This window comes from Octopus bimaculoides, chromosome 8 (genome assembly GCF_046866305.1).
Source record: "Octopus bimaculoides isolate indiv1 chromosome 8, ASM4686630v1, whole genome shotgun sequence".
NCBI lineage: Eukaryota > Metazoa > Mollusca > Cephalopoda > Octopoda > Octopodidae > Octopus > Octopus bimaculoides.
Window position 1 is genome coordinate 89,451,637 of NC_142935.1, and position 26,796 is coordinate 89,478,432.

Sequence of the window (26,796 nt, forward strand, 5' to 3'; positions counted from 1 at the left end):
AGCATGGCTGTAGCTCTGAAGCTGAGACTAATAAAAGATCAATGCTATTCAATCCAAGATGATCCCATCTTCTAAAACATAATGTATATAGAACTGCATTCATCATCATCATCATTTAACATCCGCTTTCCATGCTAGCATGGGTTGGACGATTTGACTGAGGACTGGTGAAACCAGATGGCTGCACCAGGCTCCAATCTGATCTGGCAGAGTTTCTACAGCTGGATGCCCTTCCTAACACCAACCACTCCGAGAGTGTAGTGGGTGCTTTTACATGCCACTGGCACGAGGGCCAGTCACACGGTCACGCTCAAAAAGGTGCTTTTTACGTGCCATTTGCACGGGAGCCAGTCCAGCAGCACTGGCAACGACCTTGCTCGAATGATTTTCTAACGTGCCACCAGCACAAGTGCTAGAAGGCAACGCTGGTAACGATTACGCGCTAATGGTGCTATTTACAGGCCACTAGCACAGAAGCCAGACAGCTGCTCTAGTAATGAACACGCTCGACAGTGCTGTTAATGCTCCACTGGTGCAGTAACTAGTCATTGAGTATGGTTCAATTATGATTTCACTTGCCCCAGCAGGTCTTTGCAAACAGAGTTTAGTGTTCGATTTAATATATTTTCCTTTTTTTTAAAAGCAATGTAGAAGCTCTTTCTAGCTGATGACATGACTGCATAAAGACGTTCTAATTTCCTAGACAGTAAAAGTGTGTATGATTTAGATGTTGCAGAGTGACAATGGAAGTTATTTAGTTTAACCCAATAGTGCCCATGGCGCTTTTTTTAAGATCAGGATAATCCATCATATTTCTGCAACACCTGTATTTTTCTGAGACATTTTTAGTTAGTCATCAAGACTAGAGTGTCTTTCAAATATTATAAAAAATTTTTTTATATATTTAGTTTGAGATAAAGTTGTATAAAAAAGGATTTTTGGTAATAAATCAAATAAAAACATTTGGGTAAAAGTTACCTCCTTTGTCTTAGCTTAATGAATCTGTGACCCAAAGTTGCTTGTTTTTGTGGTATTAAAAAATGAGAAAAAAAATTTCTACTGGATATGATGTTAATCTACCACTGGCGAGTTTTCCAATACTGAAAAATATCTGAACTCATCTTAGCGAACCAATGTATTAATGTGTAGATTTACCAAAGTTACTATTGGCTAATATCATTTTAATGTCCACTTTTCCATGGATACCCAGACCGGATGGATTTGGTTGAGAGAGACTTTCTACAGGCGAATTCCTGTTTTCAGGCAAGATAGTATAATTTTCTTATGGCCAGACGTGTTTTCATTCAAGATTGAAAATGAATGACACACTGCTTTTATGATACATTTTACAACTATCACATGATCTCACAAGGTCCCATCCCAGATTATATAAGAAATATATCTTCGTGGAATTTAAAACTAGACCACCAGACACCATGGTTATCTCCCTTGTGTTTTCTTTTCCTCTCTTGTTTAAACGTCAGCTGTTCAAATGGCAAGTGAGCTTTGTTCTCAGCCAGAAAAATGGTGAAATAAATTAATGCTTCGACCAAGAAACCCTGTGGTTTTTATCATAACACACGCATGTTTCTGTCTACGCATTCCAGACATCACGTTGTAGTTAATTTCTGAATCCAATAACAAAATATACTCAGATAATTGGTACCCGACATGTGATGGGTTTGAACATGTTCAGATGATCTGGTAAAGTATTCCTCACATCAAGGTAAAGATCTTCGTAAACTATAAAGTGTAACAATTTTTATACAAAATATATGAAGATATTTATTTACCTCTCTAATTCTTTCTGCTATTGGCACAAGGCCGGAAATGTTTGGAGCGGTGGGTCAATCAGTTACATTGATCCCAGTGCACATATGGTATATATTTCATTGACCATGAAAGGAGTGTCTCAAGGAAAATGAGAAAATGATGTGGCCGTAAAGCTATCAGCAAATGCAGCCGTATAAACTGAGGTTGTGAAAAGTTCGTGTGAGTGCAAGATAAAAAGAGTTAGGGAGAAGACCAATTTCTGTGTTATTCCAGACTGGAAATTTAAAAATGCAGATGTGATACTTGACAAGTGAAATATAATTCACTAATCAGAGTCGTGTGCGAGTTTTTTTTTGTTTATTCTGAAATAGTGGGGCTAATGAAATAGTGGGTACTGCTACGTATTTCGAAGTAGTTACTTCTTTAATGGTATATTTTTTTTATATTTATGAAAGAGAAGGAGCTTCATAAAACATTTCTTTACCTTATCCACGTATCTTTGTCTTTTATAAGATGTTTTGAATGAGGTTTAGCTAGTTATTCTAGACTCCCATTATTTCAATTGTTGGAATAAAAGCCATGTGTCGCACGAGTTACATCCCTTTACATACAATTTATATTTCTTGGACGAAAGAGGGGAATCTCTTAGAAATACCAGGCAAATTCCCTTATCGTCGTTGAGGAAGAGAGAGAATCAATATACAAAAAGAATTCAGTATAGTCACGTCTGGAAAGCCACACGTCAAAGCAATATCCATAATTCTAACTTCAGTGGCGTATATACGAAAACAGCCAGAGATGTTTCTTGCAATTTCAGAAAATATATTTTTATATTAAATTTGCGTTTTCTAATTTGATAAATTCTACGGACACAAACAGAGGTGAACGAGTGATAGATAGATATATATATAGAGAGAGATGGTGAGATAGACAGACAGATAGATAGCTCCGGCTAGTCAGTAGCCAAAGAATCAACTCAAAAATTGTTTGAAAAATTTCATTCCCACCCCCAACCAAGCTATTTACATGCTAGAAATAACAGCCAAATCTCACAAAACTAGTGTTAGGGTTAGGTTTACCCTGTGGATCTATATAAAAACCGGGGGAAAGGGAGCGAAATTTTGTGCGTTTAAATTTAAAGCATTTCCCCGCTTCATTCAATAAACAGATTTTCGTTTTCAATTCGGTATTTCATGTAAACCATAACATTTAAAAACATTTCTTTGAAATGACACAGTCAGTCTCCACATTTACTGAAACCGCAAATCTCTATCAAACCATACACTCTCACCAAGGATGGTACACAGGATAATGTAGCCCTGAATATATATTAGCTGGGACATGAACACAAACAAATGTAGCCAATTCGCACGTGTGACTAAAAGCAAGGTAATTACTCAGGTATTTAGATAAATAATATAAAATAATACAAATTACTGTTGACATTCAATAACTATACATCTCTGCCCATTAATGTTTTACTGTGAATAATTTCCATAGCAATGCATGACATCAACTATAAATCAAAAATTGCAAAAATTCTGATAGAAGTTACAAAATTATTATTTCTTACAGTTTCTGTTGTATAGCAACAATTAAGACCAGTCAATACAGAAATAACAATAATAATAAAGTAATGAATTCTCACACAGAGAATTTTTCAGAAAATTGTCAGCGGAATCTTGATATTTTGTAAGAAAAAGTTGAGTTCATTCTAAGAAACTATATACTGTCGGATGTCTGTTCCAACCTCTTCAAATAATATTCATGACAGGTACAAGGCTACAATTTTAGTGGAGCGGGGAGATGGAAATAATTGATTACATCAGCCTCAGCACCTGACAAATATTAATGTTATCAATGTCCAAAACACTGAAAAGCAAGCTCGACCTCCACGGTAAATAATAGCAATAATCTGTCATATACATAATGGTACAAGTAAATACCACGGAGTCTTTACGTGATTCACTTCACATTACGCACACCAACTAGATACTTTTCGGGATATTTGCTAATCATCTCCACTGCAGTATTATACATTTCCATATCAAAAGAATCTGTCTGTTCCTTAGTGAAGAGGACATAGTCGTGGCAGTTAATGCTTGTATTTGAACTCACTTCACCAAACACCTCCGTCAGTCCACCAACGTATTCGTTCAATGGTTCAGTTAAATACACTTTCACGTTTACATTGTCGCAGGTTTTCAATTGAAAAGATAGGCCGCTGCTGTCAACTCCTTCAGCAATACCTAGTAAACAGGCTTTTCGTCCTTGAAATTTCGGCATCATACTACCGTTGATGCGAGAAATAACTTGTTTTAACGTAGACATTATTGGTCCGAACAGTGAACGAAGTAGAAAACTATTAAGATGGATCAAAACTTCCTTCGTGTTGTGGCGGGAAATTATAACTTATCTCCCTTGGTACCTTCCTCTTTTTGGTTTTATAATTTTCTGGCGGGAAATTTGTTTAGCATTGTATGTATTACAGCTTTTAACCTTAAGATATTTACTTGAATACAGATCTCCTTTTGCTTTCTCTTTTTTTCTTTCTTTCTTTGCTGATGTTTGTGTTTTCTCCGGTTTTGGAGTTGTATTATAATGTGGTTTCGTATTATAAGCGGAAGTAAAATTGGGAGGGGGGGGGGGGGCGTTGGTTAAGTTTTGAAATTTTTTCTTCTTTAGTAATTCATATTAAAATTTATGATTTTAAATGCAGATTCGGAATCTCCGCCCTCGATATTGTGTGTTCCTGTAAAATAAAGGTAAAAAAAAAAAAAAATCCCAAAGGGGTTGCAGTCCATGATCTTTACCTCCGCCCCTAATATATATGTATTATATTCCAATAAATATTTTCAAATTCAGAGAACGCAAACCTCGGATCTTTTTTTAAAACGGGGGCCACATTTTTCATTAATGTTTTACGTAGTGTTTTTGGTACCGAAAGACTTTCAAACTTCGTATACTTATCTATTTTGTGTTATAGAACAGAAAAATATTTTTGTATTCGAATTTATTTCATGTAAAAAATTGTCTTATTTCGATAATTTCAACCAATCACTGACGTCCATTCAGCCGATATACATTAAGTGCCGACTACATAAACAAACGATTCTTCGTTTTATTTGCTTTTGTCATTTTAAATTTGCTTTAACCCTAACCCTAACCCTAGGGTTAGGGTTAGGGTTAATTGTTTCAGAATCGTTTGTTTATGTAGTCGGCACTTAATGTATATCGGCTGAATGGACGTCAGTGATTGGTTGAAATTACAGAAATACGACAACTTTAACATGGAATAATTTATGGATTTCTTTTTTTTTTAAGAAGACTAAGAGAAAAAGATGTTTTATATGACACATTCTACCAGTGTTCCAAGTTTCAAAGTGTTTCGTTAATGAAAAATGTGGCCCCCGTTTTAAAAAAGATCCCAAACCTCCGCCAAGGCAACACCAATGTCCTCAATTTTTTATTACCCACAAGGGGCTAAAAATAGAGATTATACATTACAAAACAATACAAGACACATAATCGGGAAAATAAAAAATACAGAAAGAAATCGAGTGAAGAAGAAAAACAAAAAACGAATGAAAATGATAAAATGAGGCGCAATGCCCATTCGATCCCCGAAGTCGAGTGGTTACATTTAGACATTATTTTGAAGTTTTTGCCTCTTTTTTTTTTTTTTTTAAATGTTCGATGCACATTGGGAATAGACACTGAGGGAAAACCGCTGTAACTATTTTATTTTTTCATTTTGGCGATTTTCGCTTTTGATAATGTGTTCTGCATATCACGGTCATGCGATTCCCCCTATAAAACTTTTCACGTTACCACATGATCCACTTTTGTATTTCAGTCTACGTTTTATCCCTGACAGAGGAAGAGCCCTTTACAGAGAGAGGTCAAGGAAGAGGAATTGGTAAAACCAGTCCCGTCTTTTCATTTCAAATTGGTAGAGGGAGGTCAGAGAAGGTGAAATTCTTTGGGTGGGGGGGGTCGAAGTGGGTTCCCGGGGGTGTTGGCGAGGGGGGGGATCAAAAAAATTTATAGGGGGAATCGCATGACCGTGATATGTAGAACACATTATCGAAAGCGAAAATCGTCAAAATGAAAAAATAAAAAAGTTACAGCGGTTTTCCCTCAGTGTCTAATCCCAATGTGCACCAAAAGTTCACATCTTCATTTTATTTTAAATTGTATATATTTAAAAAAAATTTTCAACTCTATGTTGAATTATGGGTGGTAGGGCAACATACCACACCGGCCTGCCAAGTGAAATTATATACCTTCTATATGTTTTTATGAACGTGTTGTATCTATTCTCCTTCAATAGTACACACTTTTGTTCTTCCTTGAAATCCTCCCTCGGCAGTTTCACCCTTATCAATCTCTTCCACTTGGAAATCTTCCTTTCCACATCTACATTCTTTTCGTAGTACACTATGAATGCTCTGTTTTTAAAACCGTGCTGTTCAGTCTCTTCTACTGATTCTCACTCTTTTGGTTCTGTTTCTATCGTCTGTGTATGTTTGAATATAGGTGGTTCTTTACCTTCTTTGGGCATCCCATCTTATTTCTTTATTTCTTTACTGCCCACAAGGGACCACACACAGAGGGGACAATCAAGGACAGACAAACGGATTAAATCGATTATACCGACCCCAGTGCGTAACTGGCACTTAATTTATCGACCCCGAAACGATGAAAGGCAAAGTCGACCTCGGCGGAATTTGAACTCAGAACGTAGCGGCAGACGAAATACCGCTGAGCACTTCGCCAGGCGTGCTAACGATTCTGCCATCTCGCCGCCCTATCTTGTTCTGTTGCTGGTCTTTCAGAGTCTTCTCTTGTTTTTGCCTTTTTCCTCCTTTTGGGGCTGACAAACCCTTCACTCCCCTCACTTGCCGCTTTTGTTCTGTCTTTCTTCGACTCTGCTTATTCCGTATCCCTGGCACACTCCATATCACTTTTGCTGTCTCCATCTGTTATCGCTTCAATTAGTACTCCGGTCTCCACTCCTTCTTGGTCCCTCTCCACAGCCTTTTCACTCTGAGGAGGCATGTGCTTGGGACGCTGCATCTTCATGTGGCCTCTTATTTCACAATCTTAATTTGGTTGGCATCCCTCAACAATCAGTTTGAGGGAACTCTCTCCTGGAATCTCTATCTGGTAGGGGATCCTTTGAATGTCTTCGAAAGTGGCAAAGAGTCACATCTCGACACTGTACCCCCATCAGTTTAACTTGCTCGTTTTTCCAATTGTTCCTAATTCAGGATTCTCCTTGGTGGTAGCCATAACAGCTGCTACCAACCACTCTGGCTTTATTTCTGGTGGCACCCTTCCAATACGAATGCATACACTTTGCCCACCCCTATATGTGGGCAACAGCGTCACCTTTTTTCAGTGCGTAAAATAGTGGTGGAATGTGAGGCTCTTCTTTGGTGGCAAATCTCACCTCCACTGTACCATATTTCTTTCCTCAGCTAACGAAAGTTGCAGTTTTTATAAGGGGTCCCAAATATTCCTCCACGTCATCTTCCAATAGGATTTCAATTTCATTGGTGGTGACCACTTTGCGTGCAGTACAACACCATCCTATTACTCTTATCCTTGACCATTTCTTCTGGAGGGACTAGGTTTATTGTGTCACCCCCCTTTTGTATAAACTGTTCACTTCTTCGTATCTCTTCCATATTCACTTTTATCTGTTTCAGGTCCAACAGTGGAGCTGCTCCTACTGGAGTGGCTTTTGCATAGCCCTCCTTATTGAGAAATGGATTTTTCAGCCCCGCAATGGGGAGAAAATAGCAAAAAAGACACTCACGTGTGAGTCACTCAACAGTAATCCTTATTAGCAGTGATATGCCACAATTTCAACAATGGACTGTCTCGAAGAGAAAGCCTTCAACATGTAGCAATAATCCAAAGCCGTGGTAAAAAATGACGAAACTCAGAACTCAAACAAACAAGTCATTAGTCTGCAACACTAATGTCCTCTCAACGATTAGCCAGAGATGATTTTTAAAATGAGAATATTTGAAATGAACTCGACTGCTCTCACAAACGAGAATACTAAAAATGAACCCGGCAGCTCTCAAAAATTAAGTAAGAAAAAAACAGGAAAAATAATCCAGAATACTTGTCCAGTACCAGATCAATCCCAAAATCTAATCAGTTCATGCCAGTCATGAGGCCAAACATCCTTGAAAGTTTCATCCGAATCCATCCAGTGGTTCTAGAGATACCTTGTCCATGGACAAACAAACAAACATGACAGAAAACAATACCACTGCCTTAGCTAAGGCGGAGGTAATAACTGCAAAATCGAAGACCTTAATGTTCTAATCATTCTTTGTCTTTATTTAACTTGGTCTTCTATCATAATTCCATTCACATCTATGATGGTTTATAGCAGGGGTTCTCAACTATTATTTATCTATGGACCCCTTCAGTTATTATTTTATTCTGGTGGACCCCCAAACTCATGTGATATTAAAAAAACTAGTTTTATAGAAACCTCTTTTCAGAATTCCTATTTTGTTTTCCACATGTTAACTTGTGTAGATTGTACTATGTAAAATGTTAAAGAAAGAAACCTAGCTGTTTCTTGCAATACATACCAATATGTACACCTAAAGTGAAATTTTTTCAAGTGCCCTTAAAATACTATTTGTTTTGTGGACCCTGATTGAGAACCACTGGTTTATAGCAATATGAAATCATACACAGTATTTAAGTTGCTGTATTTTACAGTGTTGGGAAGGAGGGAAAACCAAGTTAGCCTTGCTAGGATTTGAAATTAGAGATGAAACTTAGTGATTTGTGGGCTTTGACACAAAGCTACAACAGGAAGGGAGGGTATTGATTCTACCTGGGATTCTAAACCATTTTTTATCTATGGACCCCTTTGATTACTATTTTATTCTGGTGGACACCTCTAACCATTCAATGTTTCAAAACTAGTTTTATAGCAACTTATTTCAAAATTCCTATTTTGTTGTTTTACATAATTTGTGTAGATTGGACTATGTAAAATGTTAGAGAAAGAAACTTAGCTGTTTCTGGCAATACATACATTTAAAGCAACATTTTTCAGGGGCCCTTAAAATACTGTTTTGGATCCCCAGATTACTCTTTTGTTATGCAGATCCCCAAAAATCTTATATGGACCCCAGTTGAGAACAACTGGACTAGATGGTCATGACTGGAATCTGCTTGATCTGAACTAATATAAACAACATCTGGTACTTACTTATATCAGTATGTGGTTGCTCAACCAGCTAGAAATAGTAGCCAAATTTTCTGTCATATCAAAAGCTGCCAGTTTACCAAATGAAAATTATTGGAAAAACAAATAAAGATAGCTACTTACATTATTTTAAAAGATGGATAGAAATTAAATCTTTATTTATATATCTAAAGCGGCATCTAACAAATCAGCTAAATTGTTGAATCCTTCAGTATTTTCAGCACTGCTCTACTTTGTTTCTTTGTTAAATATGTATCCATTATGTTAATTTTATATGGTGTTTCTTGAAGTAAACAATAATCTTCATTGCATTTCTCATTGTTTTAAGCCATATTTTACTGAGAGAACAGCTTCAAGCAAATTTTTTTCAACTTTGCTTTGATGATATTCATGTTACTGAATAACCGTTCTATTCCAGCATTTAAATTAACCCTTTAGCATTTTAATTACACTGCCAAATGTTATTGTTTTGAATTGATCATGTATTGTCTCATAGCTTTGAGATGTTGATGATGTTATTGTCTATTTTTAGAATGACATTGTAGGATAGGTGTTAGAGGTCGGATCTGGCCACTTTGAACATAAAACAGGAGGCCTATTTTGGCTGGATATTGCTGGTTTAAATGCTAAAGGGTTAAATATTATTAAATGATTAAGAAAAAAGTTTGGAATATTTCTGAAAGGGTTTTACGCCAGTAACATCTTTAATTTTTAAAAATTTGACCAAAATGTTTCAGTATTATTAATGTTGGTCCACTTAACCAAATCATCATCATCATCATCGTTTAACGTCCGCTTTCCATGCTAGCATGGGTTGGACGATTTGACTGAGGACTGGTGAAACCGGATGGCAACACCAGGCTCCAGTCTGATTTGGCAGAGTTTCTACAGCTGGATGCCCTTCCTAACGCCAACCACTCAGAGAGTGTAGTGGGTGCTTTTACGTGTCACCCGCACGAAAACGGCCACGCTCGAAATGGTGTCTTTTATGTGCCACCCGCACAAGCCAGTCCAGGGGCACTCGCAACGATCTCGCTCGAAAATCCTACAGGAGCCAGTCAGGCGGTACTGGCAACGGCCACGCTCAAAATGGTGCATCTCATGTGCCACCCGCACAAGAACCAGTCCAGGGGCACTGGCAACGATCTTACTTGGCTTGCCGGGTCTTCTCACGCACAGCACATTTCCAAAGGTCTCGGTCCGTAGTCATCGCCTCGGTGAGGCCCAATGTACGAAGGTCTTGCCTCACCACCTCAGCCCAGGTCTTCCTGGGCCTACCTCTTCCACGGGTTCCCTCAACTGTTAGGGTGTGGCACTTTTTCACGCAGCTATCCTCCTCCATTCTCACCACATGTCCATACCAGCGCAATCGTCTCTCTTGCACGCCACAACTGATGCTTCTAATGTTCAGCTTTTCTCTCAAGATACTTACACTCTGACGGGTATTCACATTGACATTACACATCCAACGGAGCATACTGGCTTCATTCCTTGCGAGCTTATGTATGTCCTCAGCAGTTACAGCCCATGTTTCACTGCCATGTAGCATGGTTGTTCGTACGCATGCGTCATACAGTCTGCCTTTTACTCTGAGTGAGAGTCCCTTTGTCGCCAGCAGGGGTAAGAGCTCTCTAAACTTTGCCCAGGCTATTCTTATTCTAGCAGCTACACTTTCAGCGCACCCACCCCCACTACTAACTTATATAATTCAGTACTTGCTAGATATTTATTTAAATTCAACTGATTTCAAAAGTGGAATAATTAGCCCTTGGTCTTTGCTTGACCTAGGACTACAGTTCTGTCAGTGAGATATTCTGTGGAAAAATGTACCTAATAAAGGGTGACCACATTGCTTATCATCTTGGAATCAATGTGGATGCCACAGCCTATGTGCATTTACAACATGTTGAGCCTTCTGTCCAGAGGATGTTGAAAGCAGAGATGGAGCACTTAACCAGTGGAACATCTCCATTCTGCGAGAAGTGAAATAGCATCCGTTCCAACTTGTCAGATGAGAAACATAGCCAAACACAGCAATGATGGAAGTGATATATGGGTTCACTGCCTCTGATCTTTCAAGGATATCTTCCTCTCTGGTGAAAAATATCTTTCTTTCAACTGAACACCTTGTTTGTAACCTAGTCTCAGTTTCTATTCACCTGGAGGACTGGATTGAACCAGCTCCAAGCAACTTAGCAGGATTCTCTGTGCAACATCCTGTGATGCTGATTGACTGCATGAACTTGCCTATCCAGGTACCTAGTTGTAAGCTCATCAACTTATCCTGGTTAATTTCTATTCCTGTCAAAGTTCCTTATTCCTTTACAACATTGCTAATTGCCTTGATTTCCATGATATCAGATACCATTATGTTAACATTGTCCCTATATATCTACATGGCTCTGCTACATGTGAGTTTGAACAAGTTGTTCCTCAACATCTTCAATCCCTGCAGTAGTGTTTCATGAGTCAGTACATTCAGAAAAGATGGGAGAAACAGTCATGAGGAACTGAGTACCTGATCTGGAACAGTTCCGATACATGGCCATTTACTTTGTCCGCCAAGATGTTGCTATACCGTCCCTGAAGACAAAATGCCATCCCTGAAGACAAGATTGAAACCAACTTCCTTGAGAACAGCAAAAATATAGCAATAATCAACCATATTGATAGCTTTTGATCGATCCAAGTTGATCAGATCTCCATCAATGCCAGATTTTCTATCTGCCCTCTCTGAATGGTAAGTTTTAGGAGAGAAATAATGTGTCTCAGAGCATGAACCTTAGATGTATCAATGCATCCTTCATGTTTTCCTTTGAAGAAAAGATCAAGAGCCATCCTCACCACAAGCATGTGGATTGTGATACTTTTCCCAATCACCACTTTTGATTTACCTCTAATCTATTTTCTCTATCATCAAAGACCAAATTGCGGATTTGTTAGTTCATTGCACTTCAGCCACTCATGACTATCTTCATGCATAGACTGGATTGTGAAAGTGCAGACATACACCTAGCAGAGCTATGGGTTGGGAGTTAATGATTATGCACCCCTTGTTCCTATCTTTCTTTATATCCTCAGTTTACAAAATGAGAGATAGCTTGCTCTGTTACCAGTTGCAGTAGAAGACTGCCAACATGCCAGCTTTCAAAATTGGCATTCATGTATTAAACTCGCTGAGCAAACCATCCAGATCAAGCAATCTGTGGCTTATACAATGACTTGTATCTTAGTTACAGTTTTTGACTTTCTGCAACATTTCATGTCTCTGCTGGAATTCACAGCAAGATCTTGAGGTATGTGTTTAAATCCTCTACACTGTGTCACGCTGAATATCCCTGAGAACTACGTTAAGGGTACATGTGTCTGTGGAATGCTCAGCCACTTGCACGTTAATTTCACGAGCAGGCTGTTCCGTTGATCGGATCAACTGGAACCCTCGACGTCGTAAGCGACGGAGTGCCAACAACACTTCAGCCACTCATGATTATTAAATGGCTTTCATTTCTTTGTGACTTAGAACACGAACCTCAGCTGTGTCAATGCACCCTGAAGAACTGATGAAGAGCCATTTTCAGCATTAGCATGTGGGTCATGATACTTTTCTTAATCACCACTTCTAATTTACTCACTAATCCCCCTCTAATTTATTTTCTCTACCATTATCTCTCTACTAAAGCTAACCAATACTATATTAAATGCCTTCTTTAGTGCACCTCTTCATCAGTTATTAATTGTTCTTGTCAACTGGTACTCAACTCTAATTCTACTATAATCTCTGTCAGATTTATGCATCAGAAATAATATGTTCAGCTTTCAGTTGGGTCCAGGTCTATGAGTTCTATCTAAGTTGATCATGCTGATCACAAAATAATGGTCTGTGTAGGCAACCAGTTGAAATTGTGGATATTTTACTCTTTTCTTGTTTACTGATCTAACAAATACCCTATCTAGATATGATCTAGATGGCTCAATGAGACAACTCCATGACCACACTGGTACATTCAGGAAATCTAGTCAGCACTTGTCTGACAATTGGAAATGTTTAAGCAGGTTTGCAAGGTTTTTCCACCCTTCTATCAGCTAGCCTGACACAATCCCGTTCTCCATCTAAGATGCTGTTCCAGTTGCCTACGAGTACAAAAGAGTGAGGCATTCCAAAGGCCACTTCCAGATGCTTTTAGAAATCTAGACTCCTCTCAAAGTATGGACAGCCACTGATCTGAAAGTACCATCTTGGCTATTGCACACATCCAGGACTTACCATCTGGGTTGAAGAAGATTGTCCCTGACTCAAGATTGAAACCTTTCCAGAACAACACTTCCACTCCTCCTGATCCAGGCCAGTAAGGAGATATATAGATCTTGTAACCAGGTGTATATGTGTGTGTGTGTGTGTGTAAAATCTTTGCTTTCCGGATTGCTTCCACATATATTTTTATTGACCTGAGGTCATTTAGTAGGTAACTTTGTTTCTAAGGTAACCCCAGGCTGCATATGTTCATACTCCCTATTCTGTGTACTCTGAGTAAAGAGAGTTAGAGCGGTTACTCATATTGGTTTTGGAGAAAACCAGTTTTTCTCACTCTCCTCAAGAGCAGAGTGAGTTTCTAAACAAGCCTGTCTAAGGTTTCTCATTCACTTTTTTATAGAAACTCCCAAATTAGCTGGGAAATGAATCTTCAAGCTTTTGTAAAATTTCTTTGTTAATATGAGGTGTGTTTTATTTTTGTGTGTGTTATTTGTGGTTGTTGAACTCATCCTCTTCTGTTTGTATTTTAGTTTTAAACAATTTCACATATTCCATAAATACACTGTTGTTTTTGCCAACAAGTGGTAACAGCTGGGGCTTTATTTGTGTTCTGTTGTTGTGTTTAGGTATGTTCCTGTTGTTGTTGGTGGTGTGGTTGTTGTTGACATGGTGGTAATGATAATGGTGATGATAGTAGTGGTTGTAATGGGTGTGATGATGGTGGTAGTGGTAGGAGTGTTTGTGTTGTTGTTGGTGTGGTAGTGGTAATGTTAGTAGAGTTGATTGTGGTTGTGGTGGCTATGTTATTGTAGGAGTGGTGGTGGTGGTGTTTGTGTTGCTGTTGGTGGTATGGGTGTGTGAGTGTTTGTTGGGTTCTGTCTCTCCTCTTCCAATCTGTTGGCCCTTTTGCTGAAGCAACGTTGTTTATTCTTATATTTCTTTCACTTTGTCCCCAATGAAGATCCATTCTTATTTCTTTATTGCCCACAAGGGGCTAAACATAGAGGGGACAAACAAGGACAGACAAAGGAAATCTTTGAATCTTCCAATTTGACTTTGTTGTACAGCAAGTTTTCAAAGCCAAAGCCTGTGGTAGAGGGAGAAAGGTATACCTGAGTGTGTCTGTGTGTGTGCTTGTGCTCTAGTGGACTGCTGTGGAGAGGATTTCTTTAGGTTGTGTCGGCAAACACTGGTGTTGTTTTCCTAGGCTGTGGTGTTAGTGTCAGCTGCTGTTGATGTGGAATTTCCATTGTTTTTCTTTTTAGATGACATTTCTGCTATTGCTGCTACTATTATTGGTGTTGTTGCTGATAAGGCAGTGGTGTCAGCAGTGGCGGTAATAATAATAATAATAATAATAATAATAAAGTGCAGGTAATAATAATAATAATAATAATAATAATAATAATAATAACCAGGACTTACAAATATATATAACATACAGAAAATTGCACTGGGTACTGCACACATTCTACGCAAAACACTTTCAATACAGTAACCATAAGAGCATCACAGCAAACCATAGCACATACCCAAGGCACACAGAGCTGCGCTCAGTAGTGAAGTGAAAGCACGTTATAAAAATAAAACTACTGAACAATAATAATAATAACAACAACAACAACAACAACAACAATAATAATAATTTATTGAAAAATATTAGAAGTAACAAAAATTTTGCTTCAAGAAATAAAGAAATAAGAAAGGAACAGATGATAAAAAGTTCCAGCAAATCAGAGTTTTATAAGATATTTTATATAGATAACAGAAATATTGAAATATGAATTAAAATGGTACTTTTAAGACCCTTTTGTAAAATAAAAGTATATAATGTTATATAATATATATGTAATAATATATTGGTTTCAAATTTTGGCACAAGGCCAGCAATGCTAGTCAATTACATCAACCCCAGTACTCAAACAGTACTTATTTTATTGACCCCAATAGGATGAAAGGCAAAAATCGACCTCAGCAGAATTTGAACTCAGAACTAAATACTACTAAGCATTTTGCCCAGAATTCCAACTCACTGCTTTAGAATATAACAGAAATATTGAAAAATTGATTTAGATGGTACTTATAAGAAACTTTTGTAAAATAAAGGTATTTTAATGCAGTATTAAAGTGATAATGAATTAAAAGAATGGTTCCTAAAGTGGCCATTACTGCCCCACTTGGGGTGGGGGAAAGATCCATGGGAACAATTGAAGAAAAGTGGGGGTGATAATGGGGTGGCCATAAAGGGGATGATGGCTGTAAAAACAACAAAATAATGGGTTAATTAGGTTAAGTTTTTATTTGTGAAATGCAGTTGCTTTGAATTTGCTGCAGAAAGTGGTCTATGTTTGTGGTGGTGAGTGGGAGCAAGGTTGCTAGGAATGTGACCCGATTGCAAAGGGGGCAGCAGCTCGAAAATACTTGGAAACCAACTGTATTACAGTGATATGCATTGAATTAATATTGTGCTATTAAAAGTGGTAATGTTGCATAAAAGGGATAATATATTAAAATGATAAAGTATAAAAATGGTGACCCTTTTTTTAAAAGAAATATTGAAAAATTAGTCAAAATGCATATATGTGTATATATGCAATTGTATCATCATCATATTCATGTAATGTTAATTTTCCATGCTGGCATGGGTTGGATGGTTTGACAGGATCCAGCAAGCTGCAGGGCCGTGCCAAGTTACAGTGTTTGCTCTGGTATGGTTTCTATAGCTGGATGCCCTTTCTGGTGCCTTTCTGATACGGTATGTACTGTGTGATTTACTTCATACCACTAGCACTTGTGAGGTTGCCAAAGTAACTTGCAAGGCAGATAAAGAACAGGGAAAAAGGGAAGAAAAACAAGGAAAAATGTGTGTGTGTGTGTGATTATTCTGACACTGCATACTAATTGTAAACTAGTGTCACCATCATATAAGCAGTGACTCTCATCTCAAATCCTCTGGGAAAATTTCTTCAGCCATGGAGAAACACAACCTGGGTTGGAAACGGGTGCAGGTTGGTGACAGAAGCACCCAGCTATTAAAAAGATTTGCCTCAATGAATTCCACCAACACAAAATTAGCATGGAAAAAGTGGACAATAAAACAGTGAAGATGATGATGATAATAATTATATATATATGTACAGATATAATATAATATATGATAAAATATAATATGATATGATATAATACACACACACACATGCATATGTATATATACAGGGTGTCCACAAGGTCTGGGTACATGGAGTAAATAAAATCATAACATAAACAATTAAATATAAGAAATAATAATTTCTTAAAGTATGTGTTAATCCCTATGTACCCAGACTTTGTGGACACCCTGTACATATATATATATATATATATATATATATATATATATATATATATATATATACAATCATCATCATCATCATCGTTTAACGTCCGCTTTCCATGCTAGCATGGGTTGGACGATTTGACTGAGGACTGGTGAACCAGATGGCTACACCAGGCTCCAGTCTGATTTGGCACAGCTGGATGCCCTTCCTAACGCCAACCACTCAGAGAGTGTAGTGGGTGCTTTTATGTGCCACCGGCATGAAGGCCAGTCAGGCGGTACTGGCAACGGCCACGCTCAAAATGGTGTATTTTATGTGCCACCTGCACAGGAGCCAGTCCAGCGGCACTGGCAACGATCTCGCTCGAAAGTCCTTACACATGCTGTGGGCACAAGTGCCAGAAAGGCGACGCTGGGCACAGGAGCCATCACGATTTCGCTTTCGCTTGCCCCAACAGGTCTTCGCAAGCCGAGTTTCGTGTCCAATGAAGGAGACGACATTGGCATGGGTGCCAGTCGTCGAATTTAGTTCGATTTCGATTTGTGCATGTGTATGTGTATGTGCTTGTGCCTCACCGAAAGAGAGAGAGGGATATATATATATATATATATATATATATATATATATATATATATATATATATATATATATATATATATACACATACATATATATGTATGTATACACATATATGTGTGTGTGTATTATATCATATCATATATTATATTATATATGTACATATATATATATATATATATATATATATAATCATTATCATCATCATCATCTTCACTGTTTTATTGTCCACTTTTACCATGCTAATTTGTGCCGGCGGAATTCATTGAGGTAGATCTTTTTTGTAGCTGGGTGCTTCTCTTGTCACCATCCTGCACCCGTTTCCAAGCCAGGTTGTGTTTCTCCACAGCTGAAGAAATTTTCTTAGAGGATTTGAGATGAGAGTCACTGCTTATATGATGGTGACACTCATTTACAACTATCATGCATTGTCAGAATAATATATATGTAGAGAATCTTGCATGCATGAAGTGGATTCGATCCACTATAACCAAATTTAAATTAACATTGCAACAGAACTTTTCCCATGTTGGAACAATAGTTTTTCTCTGACAGCAATTTAATATTTTCCAGATGCCTTTAGCTAGGCTGAAATAATGTCTTCACCACTTGACCCTTTCTAACCTCTTCTACTCCACTAAAAGCTAGAATAGAGATAACAAGACCACCAACTAAATCTATTGTTCTCAATATGTCTATCCTTCTAGATAGTTATAAAAACAAGAAACCCCAAGCAAAAACCAAGTAGTCACTTGGCGACAGCAGTGCGAGGCAGCTCGTGACAACTCAATTAGTTTGGGAATGGACTGCTATAATCGTGACTACAACGAATGCAGCTACTAAGAAAATAGTCAACGAGAGAACCGAAGTTTACTGTCAGCAACTGTGAGGCAACGTTCCACACCCTACAAACTCATACTAGCTCTAATTCTATTCTCTTACACCAATATCTCTCTCTGTGGATTACTGCTAAACAATGAAGAGGACACAAACACGAGCTTTACTTCGCATGTTTATGGATCTATTATAACTTGCCTGTCGTGGTAAAGTATTGTAACGTAACGGTAAATAAATATTTTCTTAAACTTTATGCATTGTTCATCTTTCCCATCCTACAACATGCTGCAATTATAACGACAAATCTTACCTGTTACAATTGGTAACTACACAAAATTAATATCGTTACATATATATATATATATATATATATATATTTCGTTTTTGTATTTGGTTTGCAAGATTCTTTATGTGACTTCGTGTGTTGAAGCATATTTTATTGTGTCTGGAGAGAGTCATTCTGTTTTAATGCTTTATTAATTAATACACTCACTGGTTTGATTTCCACTCATTTACTTATTTTTTCTAAAATTTTCATTGCTTATTGCAACCTCTTCAATAATCATATATATATATATATATATATATATATATATATATATATATATATATATATATATATATATGTTGTATACATATTTTTTGATCAGCATTAAAGCCACATATGTGACACATAAACATAGAGTTTCATGCAATGAATTTATCAATCAAGCATATTGTATATATAAATATGAACAGACATCAAAAAAATATATATATATAGATCTGTCGTAATAGCCATGCACATTATATATAGATAAAATATTGTGTTTGCAACTTGTGTATACTGTATATATGTCTATGTATGTATATGTGTGTAATTTTATTTTCATCTGAAATGATAATTTTTACTGAATATTGAACAATTAAGACACCTGGATGTTTCCATCACTGTCTGAATTTAAGCACCAAATTGATACAGCTCCTGTGGAACTTCCATCTTTGGAGTCGTAGTCGCAGAATTCTTCAGAAAGAATCTTCAATCTATGGAGTAAAAAAATTCATTTTTAAATATAAATATATATCATCATCATCATCATCATCATCATCATCATCATCATCATCATCATCATCATCATTTAACGTCCGCTTTCCATGCTAGCATGGGTTGGACGATTTGACTGAGGACTGGTGAGCCAGATGGCTACACCAGGCTCCAATCTGATTTGGCAGAGTTTCTACAGCTGGATGCCCTTCCTAACGCCAACCACTCTGAGAGTGAAGTGGGTGCTTTTACGTGCAACCGGCATGAAGGCCAGTCAGGCGGTACTGGCAACGGCCATGCTCAAAATGGTGTATTTTACGTGCCAACTGCACAGGAGCCAGTCTAGCGGCACTGACAATGACCTCGCTCGAATGTCATTTCACGTGCCACCGGCACAAGTACTGGGAAGGCGACGCTGGTAACGATCATACTCAACTGGTGCTATTTACGTGCCACTGGCATGGAAGCCAGACAGCTGCTCTGGCAACAATCACGCTCGGATGGTGCTCTTAGCGCTTCACAGCTACAGGTGCCATCACGATTTCGCTTTCACTTGCCCTAACAGGTCTTCGCAAGCCAAGTACAGTGTCCAATTAAGGAGACATTGGCATGGGTGTCAGTCTTCGAATTTAGTTCGATTTCGATTTCACTTGCCTCAACAGGTATTCACAAGCGGAGTTTAGTGTCCAATGAAGGAAAGGTACACATAAGTGGGCTGGCTACACCCCTGGCAGAGGCCTCAGGTTATGGTCTCACTTGGCTTGCCAGGTCTTCTCACGCACAGCATATTTCCAAAGGTCTCGGTCACAAGCCATTGCCTCGGTGAGGCCTAATGTTCGAAGGTCGTGCTTCACAACCTCATCCCAGGTCTTCCTGGGCCTGCCTCTTCCACAGGTTCCCTCAACTGCTAGGGTGTGGCACTTTTCACACAACTATCCTCATCCATTCTCGCCAGTGTGCGTGTGTGTATATGTAACGGAGACTCCCTTCGGTCACGGATGACCATGAAATTGCACCTAGAAAGTTACCCTCCAAGGCACAAATCCGGGCAAGGTTGTTTATGGAAGACCAGCAGTCACCCACGCATACAAGCCTCTCCTTTCCATGCTACTGATGTTATCCAAGGGAAAGGCAAAGGCCGATACAGCTTGGCACCAGTGATGTCGCAACTCATTTCTACAGCTGAATGAACTGGAGCAACGTGACAGAAAGTGTCTTGCTCAAGAACACAACACGCAGCCTGGTCCGGGATTCGAACTCACAACCTGACGGTTGTAAGTTTGTTGCTCTAGCCACTGAGCCATGCGCCTTCACAGTGTATATATATATATATATATATATATATATATATATATATATATATATATATATATATATATATATATATATATATATATATATATATATATATATATATATATATATATATATATATATATATATATATATATATATATATATATATATATATATATATATATATATATATATATATATATATATATATATATATATATATATATATATATATATATAAATATCTCGTGGGTAAAGTACAAATCTGAAAAAGAAATACACTCTAAGTTATAGAGTAGTATAGGGCTGGTTTATGTGATTACTCTAGGTTTCACATCCATAAAGCATTTAGCTTTACGACGTATCATCAGATCCCAAAACCTGTTGGCTTAAAGCCACTCTACCGAGTGGCATTTTTAGAATGTGGAGGGGGAATATACCTTGCTACTCAATGTCAGCAACAGGGATTAACTCCCTTTGGCTATCGATCACCAGTGACCCTGTTATCTTGTGGGTTTCAATAGGCCAGCAGGAGTTAAGGATGGAAGTCCTTTGGAATCCTCACCTGTTCCGCTATGCATAGTTTACAGCACTTGGTCCCGTTTATGTAGGAGCCTGGATTTTGTAAGACTCCCCATGATATTGTGCATGGAATCCTGTCATCTTTCAGTTGCCATACATGGCTGGCTAATGAAATAACGTATCTCTTTTCTCGTACCCTGCAGGAGGACCTGTGGTTGGAGAGGTGTTGTTTAAACACATTCCCAGAACAGCCAACGTATCCCCATGGTCGAGGGTTGGTGGTGCTGTCGCTATTGGCGTTGGCGTTGCTGCTACTGCTTTTGTTGGTACTGGCGCTGTTGGTAACAAGTGAGGTCACTGGTGATTGTTGGTCAAAGGGAGACAATCTCTGTTGTTCACATTGAGTAGCAAGGTCCTATCCTCCTCCACATTCTAGAGAGGTCACTTGCTAGAGAGGCTCTAAGCCAACAGAGTTTGGGATCTGATGATATGCTTTATGGATGTGAAACCCAGGGTAATCCCATAAGCCAGATTTATCTAACTTTATTTATATTATATATATATATATATATATATATATATATATATATATATATAGGCGCAGGAGTGGCTGTGTGGTAAGTAGCTTGATATATATAAATATATATATATATATATATCATCATTATCATCATCAGTTAACGTCCGCTTTCCATGCTAGCATGGGTTGGACGATTTGACTGAGGACTGGTGAAACCAGATGGCTACACCAGGCTCCAATCTGATTTGGCAGAGTTTCTACAGCTGGATGCCCTTCCTAACGCCAACTACTCCGAGAGTGTAGTGGGTGCTTTTACGTGCCACCAGCATGGAGGCCAGTCAGACGATACTGGCAACAGCCACACTAAAAATGGCGTATTTTACGTGCCACCTACACAGGAGCCAGTCCAGCAGCACTGGCAACGATCACGCCTGAATGTCTTTTCACGTGCCACTGGCACAAGTGCCAGGGAGGTGACGTTGGTAACGATCACGCTCGAACGGTGGTGCCATCATATATTATATATACATATATATATCTTGCCTAAGTATTGCAACAGACTAATCACTTTGTGTAGAATTCAATATATATATATATACTTCAGAACAAAGTGTTAGATGAGTATAGAGTGATAATAAGAAAAAGAAATGACTCAGGAAAAACAATGGCTATTGTAATGACCTTCATTAGCTTACAGTTGTTTCTGCTACAAGATGCAGTGGACTCTTAGTTGACTGCCTGAATAACATCCTATAGCTTCATAACATAATCACTGTTTTTCCTGTGTCATCTGTTTCTTTTATACATACATATATATATAAATACATATGTATAATTTACAAGGAAAGATCTGGAGAAATAGTTACCAAGGTATGTATGTATGTATGTATGTATATATATATATTATAGCATCAGGCTGACTAAACCCTTGTGAATGTATTTCATACACGGAAATTGAAAGAAGACTGTCGTATATATGTGTATATTTGTGTGTGCGTGTGTGTGTGTGTGTGTGTGCGTGTGTGTGTGTGTGTGTGTGTGTGTGTGTGTGTGTGTCTGTTTTTGTACCACAACAATTGCTTGACAACTGATGTTGCTGTGCTTACGTTGCCATAACTTAGCGGTTCAGCAAAATATTCTGATAGAATAAGTACTAGACTTGAAAGAATGAATCCTGTGGTGGATTTGTTCGAGTAATAGCTGTGCTCCAGCATGGTCACAGTCACATGACTGAAACAAGTAAAATAATTAAAAAAAAACTATGCCATTTTAACCCTGAGCAAGGCCGGGTATGTCTGCTAGTATATAATAATTATTACCTGGGCTGTAGGTACTGCTGTAACTCAGCTGCTGTCCATGTGGTGTCTTTAGAAGTAATGACCAATAAGCCATCATCCTTCAGCAATTCCCAGAGTCGATAAAGCCAAGCTGTAAATAAATCAAATATATAGCCATTTGTCTGAGAGGAGAAGCATTGTAGTTGTTACTGGGTAATTTCTGATCAAGTAGACTTTTTAATCAAAAATAATTTATCCAGTTATACATTATATGTGTGGAGGCGCAATGGCCTAGTGGTTAGGGCAGCTGACTCACGGTCATAGGATCGCGGTTTCGATTCCCAGACTGGGCGTTGTGAGTGTTTATTGAGCGAAAACACCTAAAGCTCCACGAGGCTCCGGCAGGGGATGGTGGCGAACCCTGCTGTACTCTTTCACCACAACTTTCTCTCACTCTTACTTCCTGTTTCTGTTGTGCCTGTAATTCAAAGGGTCAGCCTTGTCATACTCTGTGTCACGCTGAATATCCCCGAGAATTACGTTAAGGGTACACGTGTCTGTGGAGTGCTCAGCCACTTGCACGTTAATTTCACGAGCAAGCTGTTCTGTTGATCGGATCAACTGGAACCCTCGACGTCGTAAGCGACAGAGTGCCAACAACAATTATATAATGTATCTTTCATTTTTAAAGATACTAAGAAGTTATTTGAGGGAGATTTGGTTGTTATTTCTAATCAGTCACATTTATAGCTAATGTAATTCAAAAATTTGGTTTCCATTGTAATCACATAGTAGATTTTCTAAGGTGTGTTGACTGAAATATATAACTTGACTTAATCTTTTAGCATTTGCACCGACCATATGGTCCAAATATTCTATCTGTTTTTGCTTTTTAGTTTTTTTTGTTCCGTTAGATCAGATTCAGCCTCTTGCAGCTATCCTATGTTGCTTACGACGTCAAGGGTTCCAGTTGATCCGACCAACGGAACAGCCTGCTCGTGAAATTAACGTGCAAGTGGGTGAGCACTCCACAGACACAGGCTGGAACCCTCGATGTCGTAAGTGACGGAGTGCCAACAAAACTGAACCTAAATAACTTTTATTGTATAATTGTAACCTCAAATAAGATCAGTTGTCTCATGCAGATCGACTATTTAGTTAAGAAAATGAGGTAACTTATTGTTAGAAAGATTTTTTGTTCTTATCAACCTTGTCTTTGGAAAATTATTCCCTATTTACATCTGCACAATATTTCAACCAGTTTGGTTGTTAATTAACATCAGGTGTCTAATTCCTGGATGTATTCTTAGCACCAAGTAACATTCAAACTTAGACCCTCTTACTTCTAAACTAAATGTAACAATGCTGTTAGTGCTTAAGAAGTTTTGAGTGAAGGTTTTAGACTAAGATGGTGAGACACAGTTTTATTCTTAGTTTTGATATAAACATCCTTAGTTCTAATCCAGTCTGGTACTATATACACATCCCAAAACAAGATATCCTATGGCAGTTGAGGGTTATTATTAATAATGTTAATATGTGTGGAACTTACCTTTTGTATTCTGTAAACGCTCAAGAAATGTGACAAGGACCATGTTGTGTGAACCCAGCTCCATGGATAACCAGGTTAACTGGAAGATGAATACATATATATTTGTAAATATATATATATATATATATATATATATATATATATATTGAAAAAAGTCGTCAGAATTTTGGAATAACTTTCATTTATTTTATACATATATTACCGCTTTCGTTCGTCTTTCGAACTTGTCAAATATAATTCTGTGAAAATATAGAGATCTTGCTTATTTATATAAAACAAGTATTTTGGGGGGTTTTGTTTATAACAGAACATTGTTTTGTTTTTTTTTTGTTTTTTTGGGTGAGGCTTTGGAGACAATGGAAGATGTATAAGCAGATAGATAGATAGATAGACAGGCAGATAGAGAGATAGATAGATAGACTGGTAGTCAGACAGATAGAGAGATGGATGTGGTAAAAGAGAGAGAGAAGGGCCATTGTATTGAAATGGTCTTTTTAAGGAGTGTCAAAAAAAAAAGAAAGAAAGAAAAGAAAAGAGATGAAAGCTTGTTTACTACTTACTCTATTGTTTTTAGAGGGTTTCTAGGGATGGTAGAAGAAGGAAGAAAAGAAAAAAGGTAGAAGAGAGAAGAAAAAACAGAGAATAATAAATAGAAAATATAAAGAAAACAAAAAATGTCTTCCTATTTTTACTTTGCTTTTAGTTCTTTCCTTTTATATTCTTTGTCCTTTCTTTTTATATACTTTGAGTCTTATTTAGAATATATTCCTGTCATACATTCATTTATTTATTTATTTTTGGTAAGGTGTAGTTCTGCATGAGAGTATATTAGTATAATATTTGTAAATTTGAAATCGAACTTGCCTATACTCCTTCAAAGCCCTAAGATGAAAACTCTGATTGAAAAAAAAACACCTTACGGAATAGCAGATGCCAACCAAAAAACCTTAAAAACACCTGACAAGGGCAGAATTCAGATCAGAGACTAAACCAGAATTCATAGTAAAAGAATGTGGTGATAGGAGATGTGGAACGTGTAACAATACCAACAACTACAAATACATAGAAAGTGGTTCCCACATAAAATTCAAGAACGGATCTATTTTTAAAATAAATGCAGATATGAACTGCAAAACACAAAATCTCATATACTGCATCACCTGTCCAAACTGTAAAGAAAATTACATTGGCGAAACGAATAACTCACTCTGTCAACGTGCAAGAATTCACAGGCAACATATCTGACAAGAAGAACTAAGAATGATTCCATTAAGTAAACATCTGGAAATATGCGGAGACGGAAAGTTCAAAATCTTTCCCTTTTATAAATGTACATGGGACGATCCACAATACCGAAAGGCAATGGAACTACTCTTCATTAAAAAATTTCCCCCATATTTAAATGTTTGAAAGAGAAAAAAGAAAAACCAATGTTGGTGTGTTTATGTCCCCGTAACTTAACAGTTCAGAAAAAGAGGCCGATAGAATAAGTACTAGGCTTACAAAGAATAAGTCTTGGGGTCAATTTGTTTGAATAAAGGTGATGCTCCAGCTTGGCCACAGTCAAATCACTTAAGCAAGTAAAAGAAAGAATATATATATATATATATAATATAATATAGGATAAATTTATCGAGTAGTCAGCGTGAAAAAAACCTCAAAATGAAAAAATAACGAAAAATTTTCGTAATGAAAAAATTCATCATTTCATCATAAATATAAATACTTATATATAAAGGGCATTAACTGTGTATTAATGTCTCACGCTTCGAGGGACTAAATAAGTCAAAAACTACCAAAAGAATAAGCAACATATTTACTGAAAGCGAGGGAATGCAGCTTTCAAAATTTATCTCTTAAAAACATTTAACTCAACGGTAGACCACTGGTTTCTCAATCAAATACAGAAAAACTGTGAAGTAACCTGTATTCTTTTGTTCATCAGTACACGTATGGTCAAGATACATAAAAAATAAACAAGAATCAACCTACCAGTTTTTGACTTATTTAGTCCCTCGAAGCGTGAGGCATTAACACACAGTTAATGCCCTTTATATATAAGTATATATATATATATATATATATATATATATATTGAGAGAAAAAGTCGTCAGAATTTTGGAAAAAAATCCTTTTATTTCTTCATTATTATTAGTTCCTCTCTAGAACTTGTCAAATACAATTTTTGTATTTGACAAGTTCTAGAGAGGAATGAAAGTGCTAAAAGGGCTTTTGTTTTCCAAAATTCTGACGACTTTTTTTCTCAATATTCAATTCTGTACATCACACCTAACACACACACACACACACACACACACACACACACACACACACACACACACTCTGTGTGTGTGTGTGTGTGTGTATGTGTGTGTGTGTATGTGTGTGTGTGTATGTGTGTGTGTGTATGTGTGTGTATGTATGTATATATATAAATATATATATATATATATATATATATATATATATATATATATATATATATATATATATATATATATATATATACATACATATATATATATATATATATACATATATATATATACGTACATATATATATATACATATACATACATACATATATATATATACATATAT

The 26,796-nt window shown here is 37.3% G+C and overlaps 2 protein-coding genes and 1 long non-coding RNA gene across 4 annotated transcripts in view; 1 reads left to right on the forward strand and 2 right to left on the reverse strand.

Annotated features, from left to right (window-relative positions):
- Positions 1-1,467: 1,467 nt before the first annotated feature.
- Positions 1,468-9,331, forward strand: LOC128248599 (uncharacterized). Of its 2 annotated transcripts, XR_016242936.1 has the most exons (3): positions 1,468-1,726; positions 4,493-4,538; positions 7,488-9,331. It is a non-coding gene; the product is annotated as an uncharacterized LOC128248599 (long non-coding RNA). The 2 variants fall into 2 exon arrangements; XR_008264781.2 differs by lacking the exon at positions 4,493-4,538 and having other exon boundaries at positions 1,472-1,726.
- On the reverse strand, positions 3,236-4,228 carry LOC106877456 (replication protein A 14 kDa subunit). The gene has a single exon (XM_014926358.3). The coding sequence runs from the start codon at positions 4,102-4,104 to the stop codon at positions 3,739-3,741; it is 366 nt and encodes a 121-aa protein (XP_014781844.1). The 5' UTR covers positions 4,105-4,228; the 3' UTR covers positions 3,236-3,738.
- A 9,355-nt stretch (positions 9,332-18,686) lies between the features above and the next one.
- LOC106877452 (uncharacterized) overlaps positions 18,687-26,796 on the reverse strand; it is a 77,656-nt gene continuing 69,546 nt past the window's right edge. The window contains exons 17-19 of the mRNA XM_089356784.1: positions 24,196-24,274; positions 22,686-22,794; positions 18,687-19,027 (exon numbers count right to left, since the gene is read on the reverse strand). Of these exons, the coding sequence (XP_089212910.1) occupies positions 18,910-19,027; positions 22,686-22,794; positions 24,196-24,274 (306 nt within the window). The 3' untranslated portion in view covers positions 18,687-18,909. The remainder of the gene's footprint in view (positions 19,028-22,685; positions 22,795-24,195; positions 24,275-26,796) is intronic.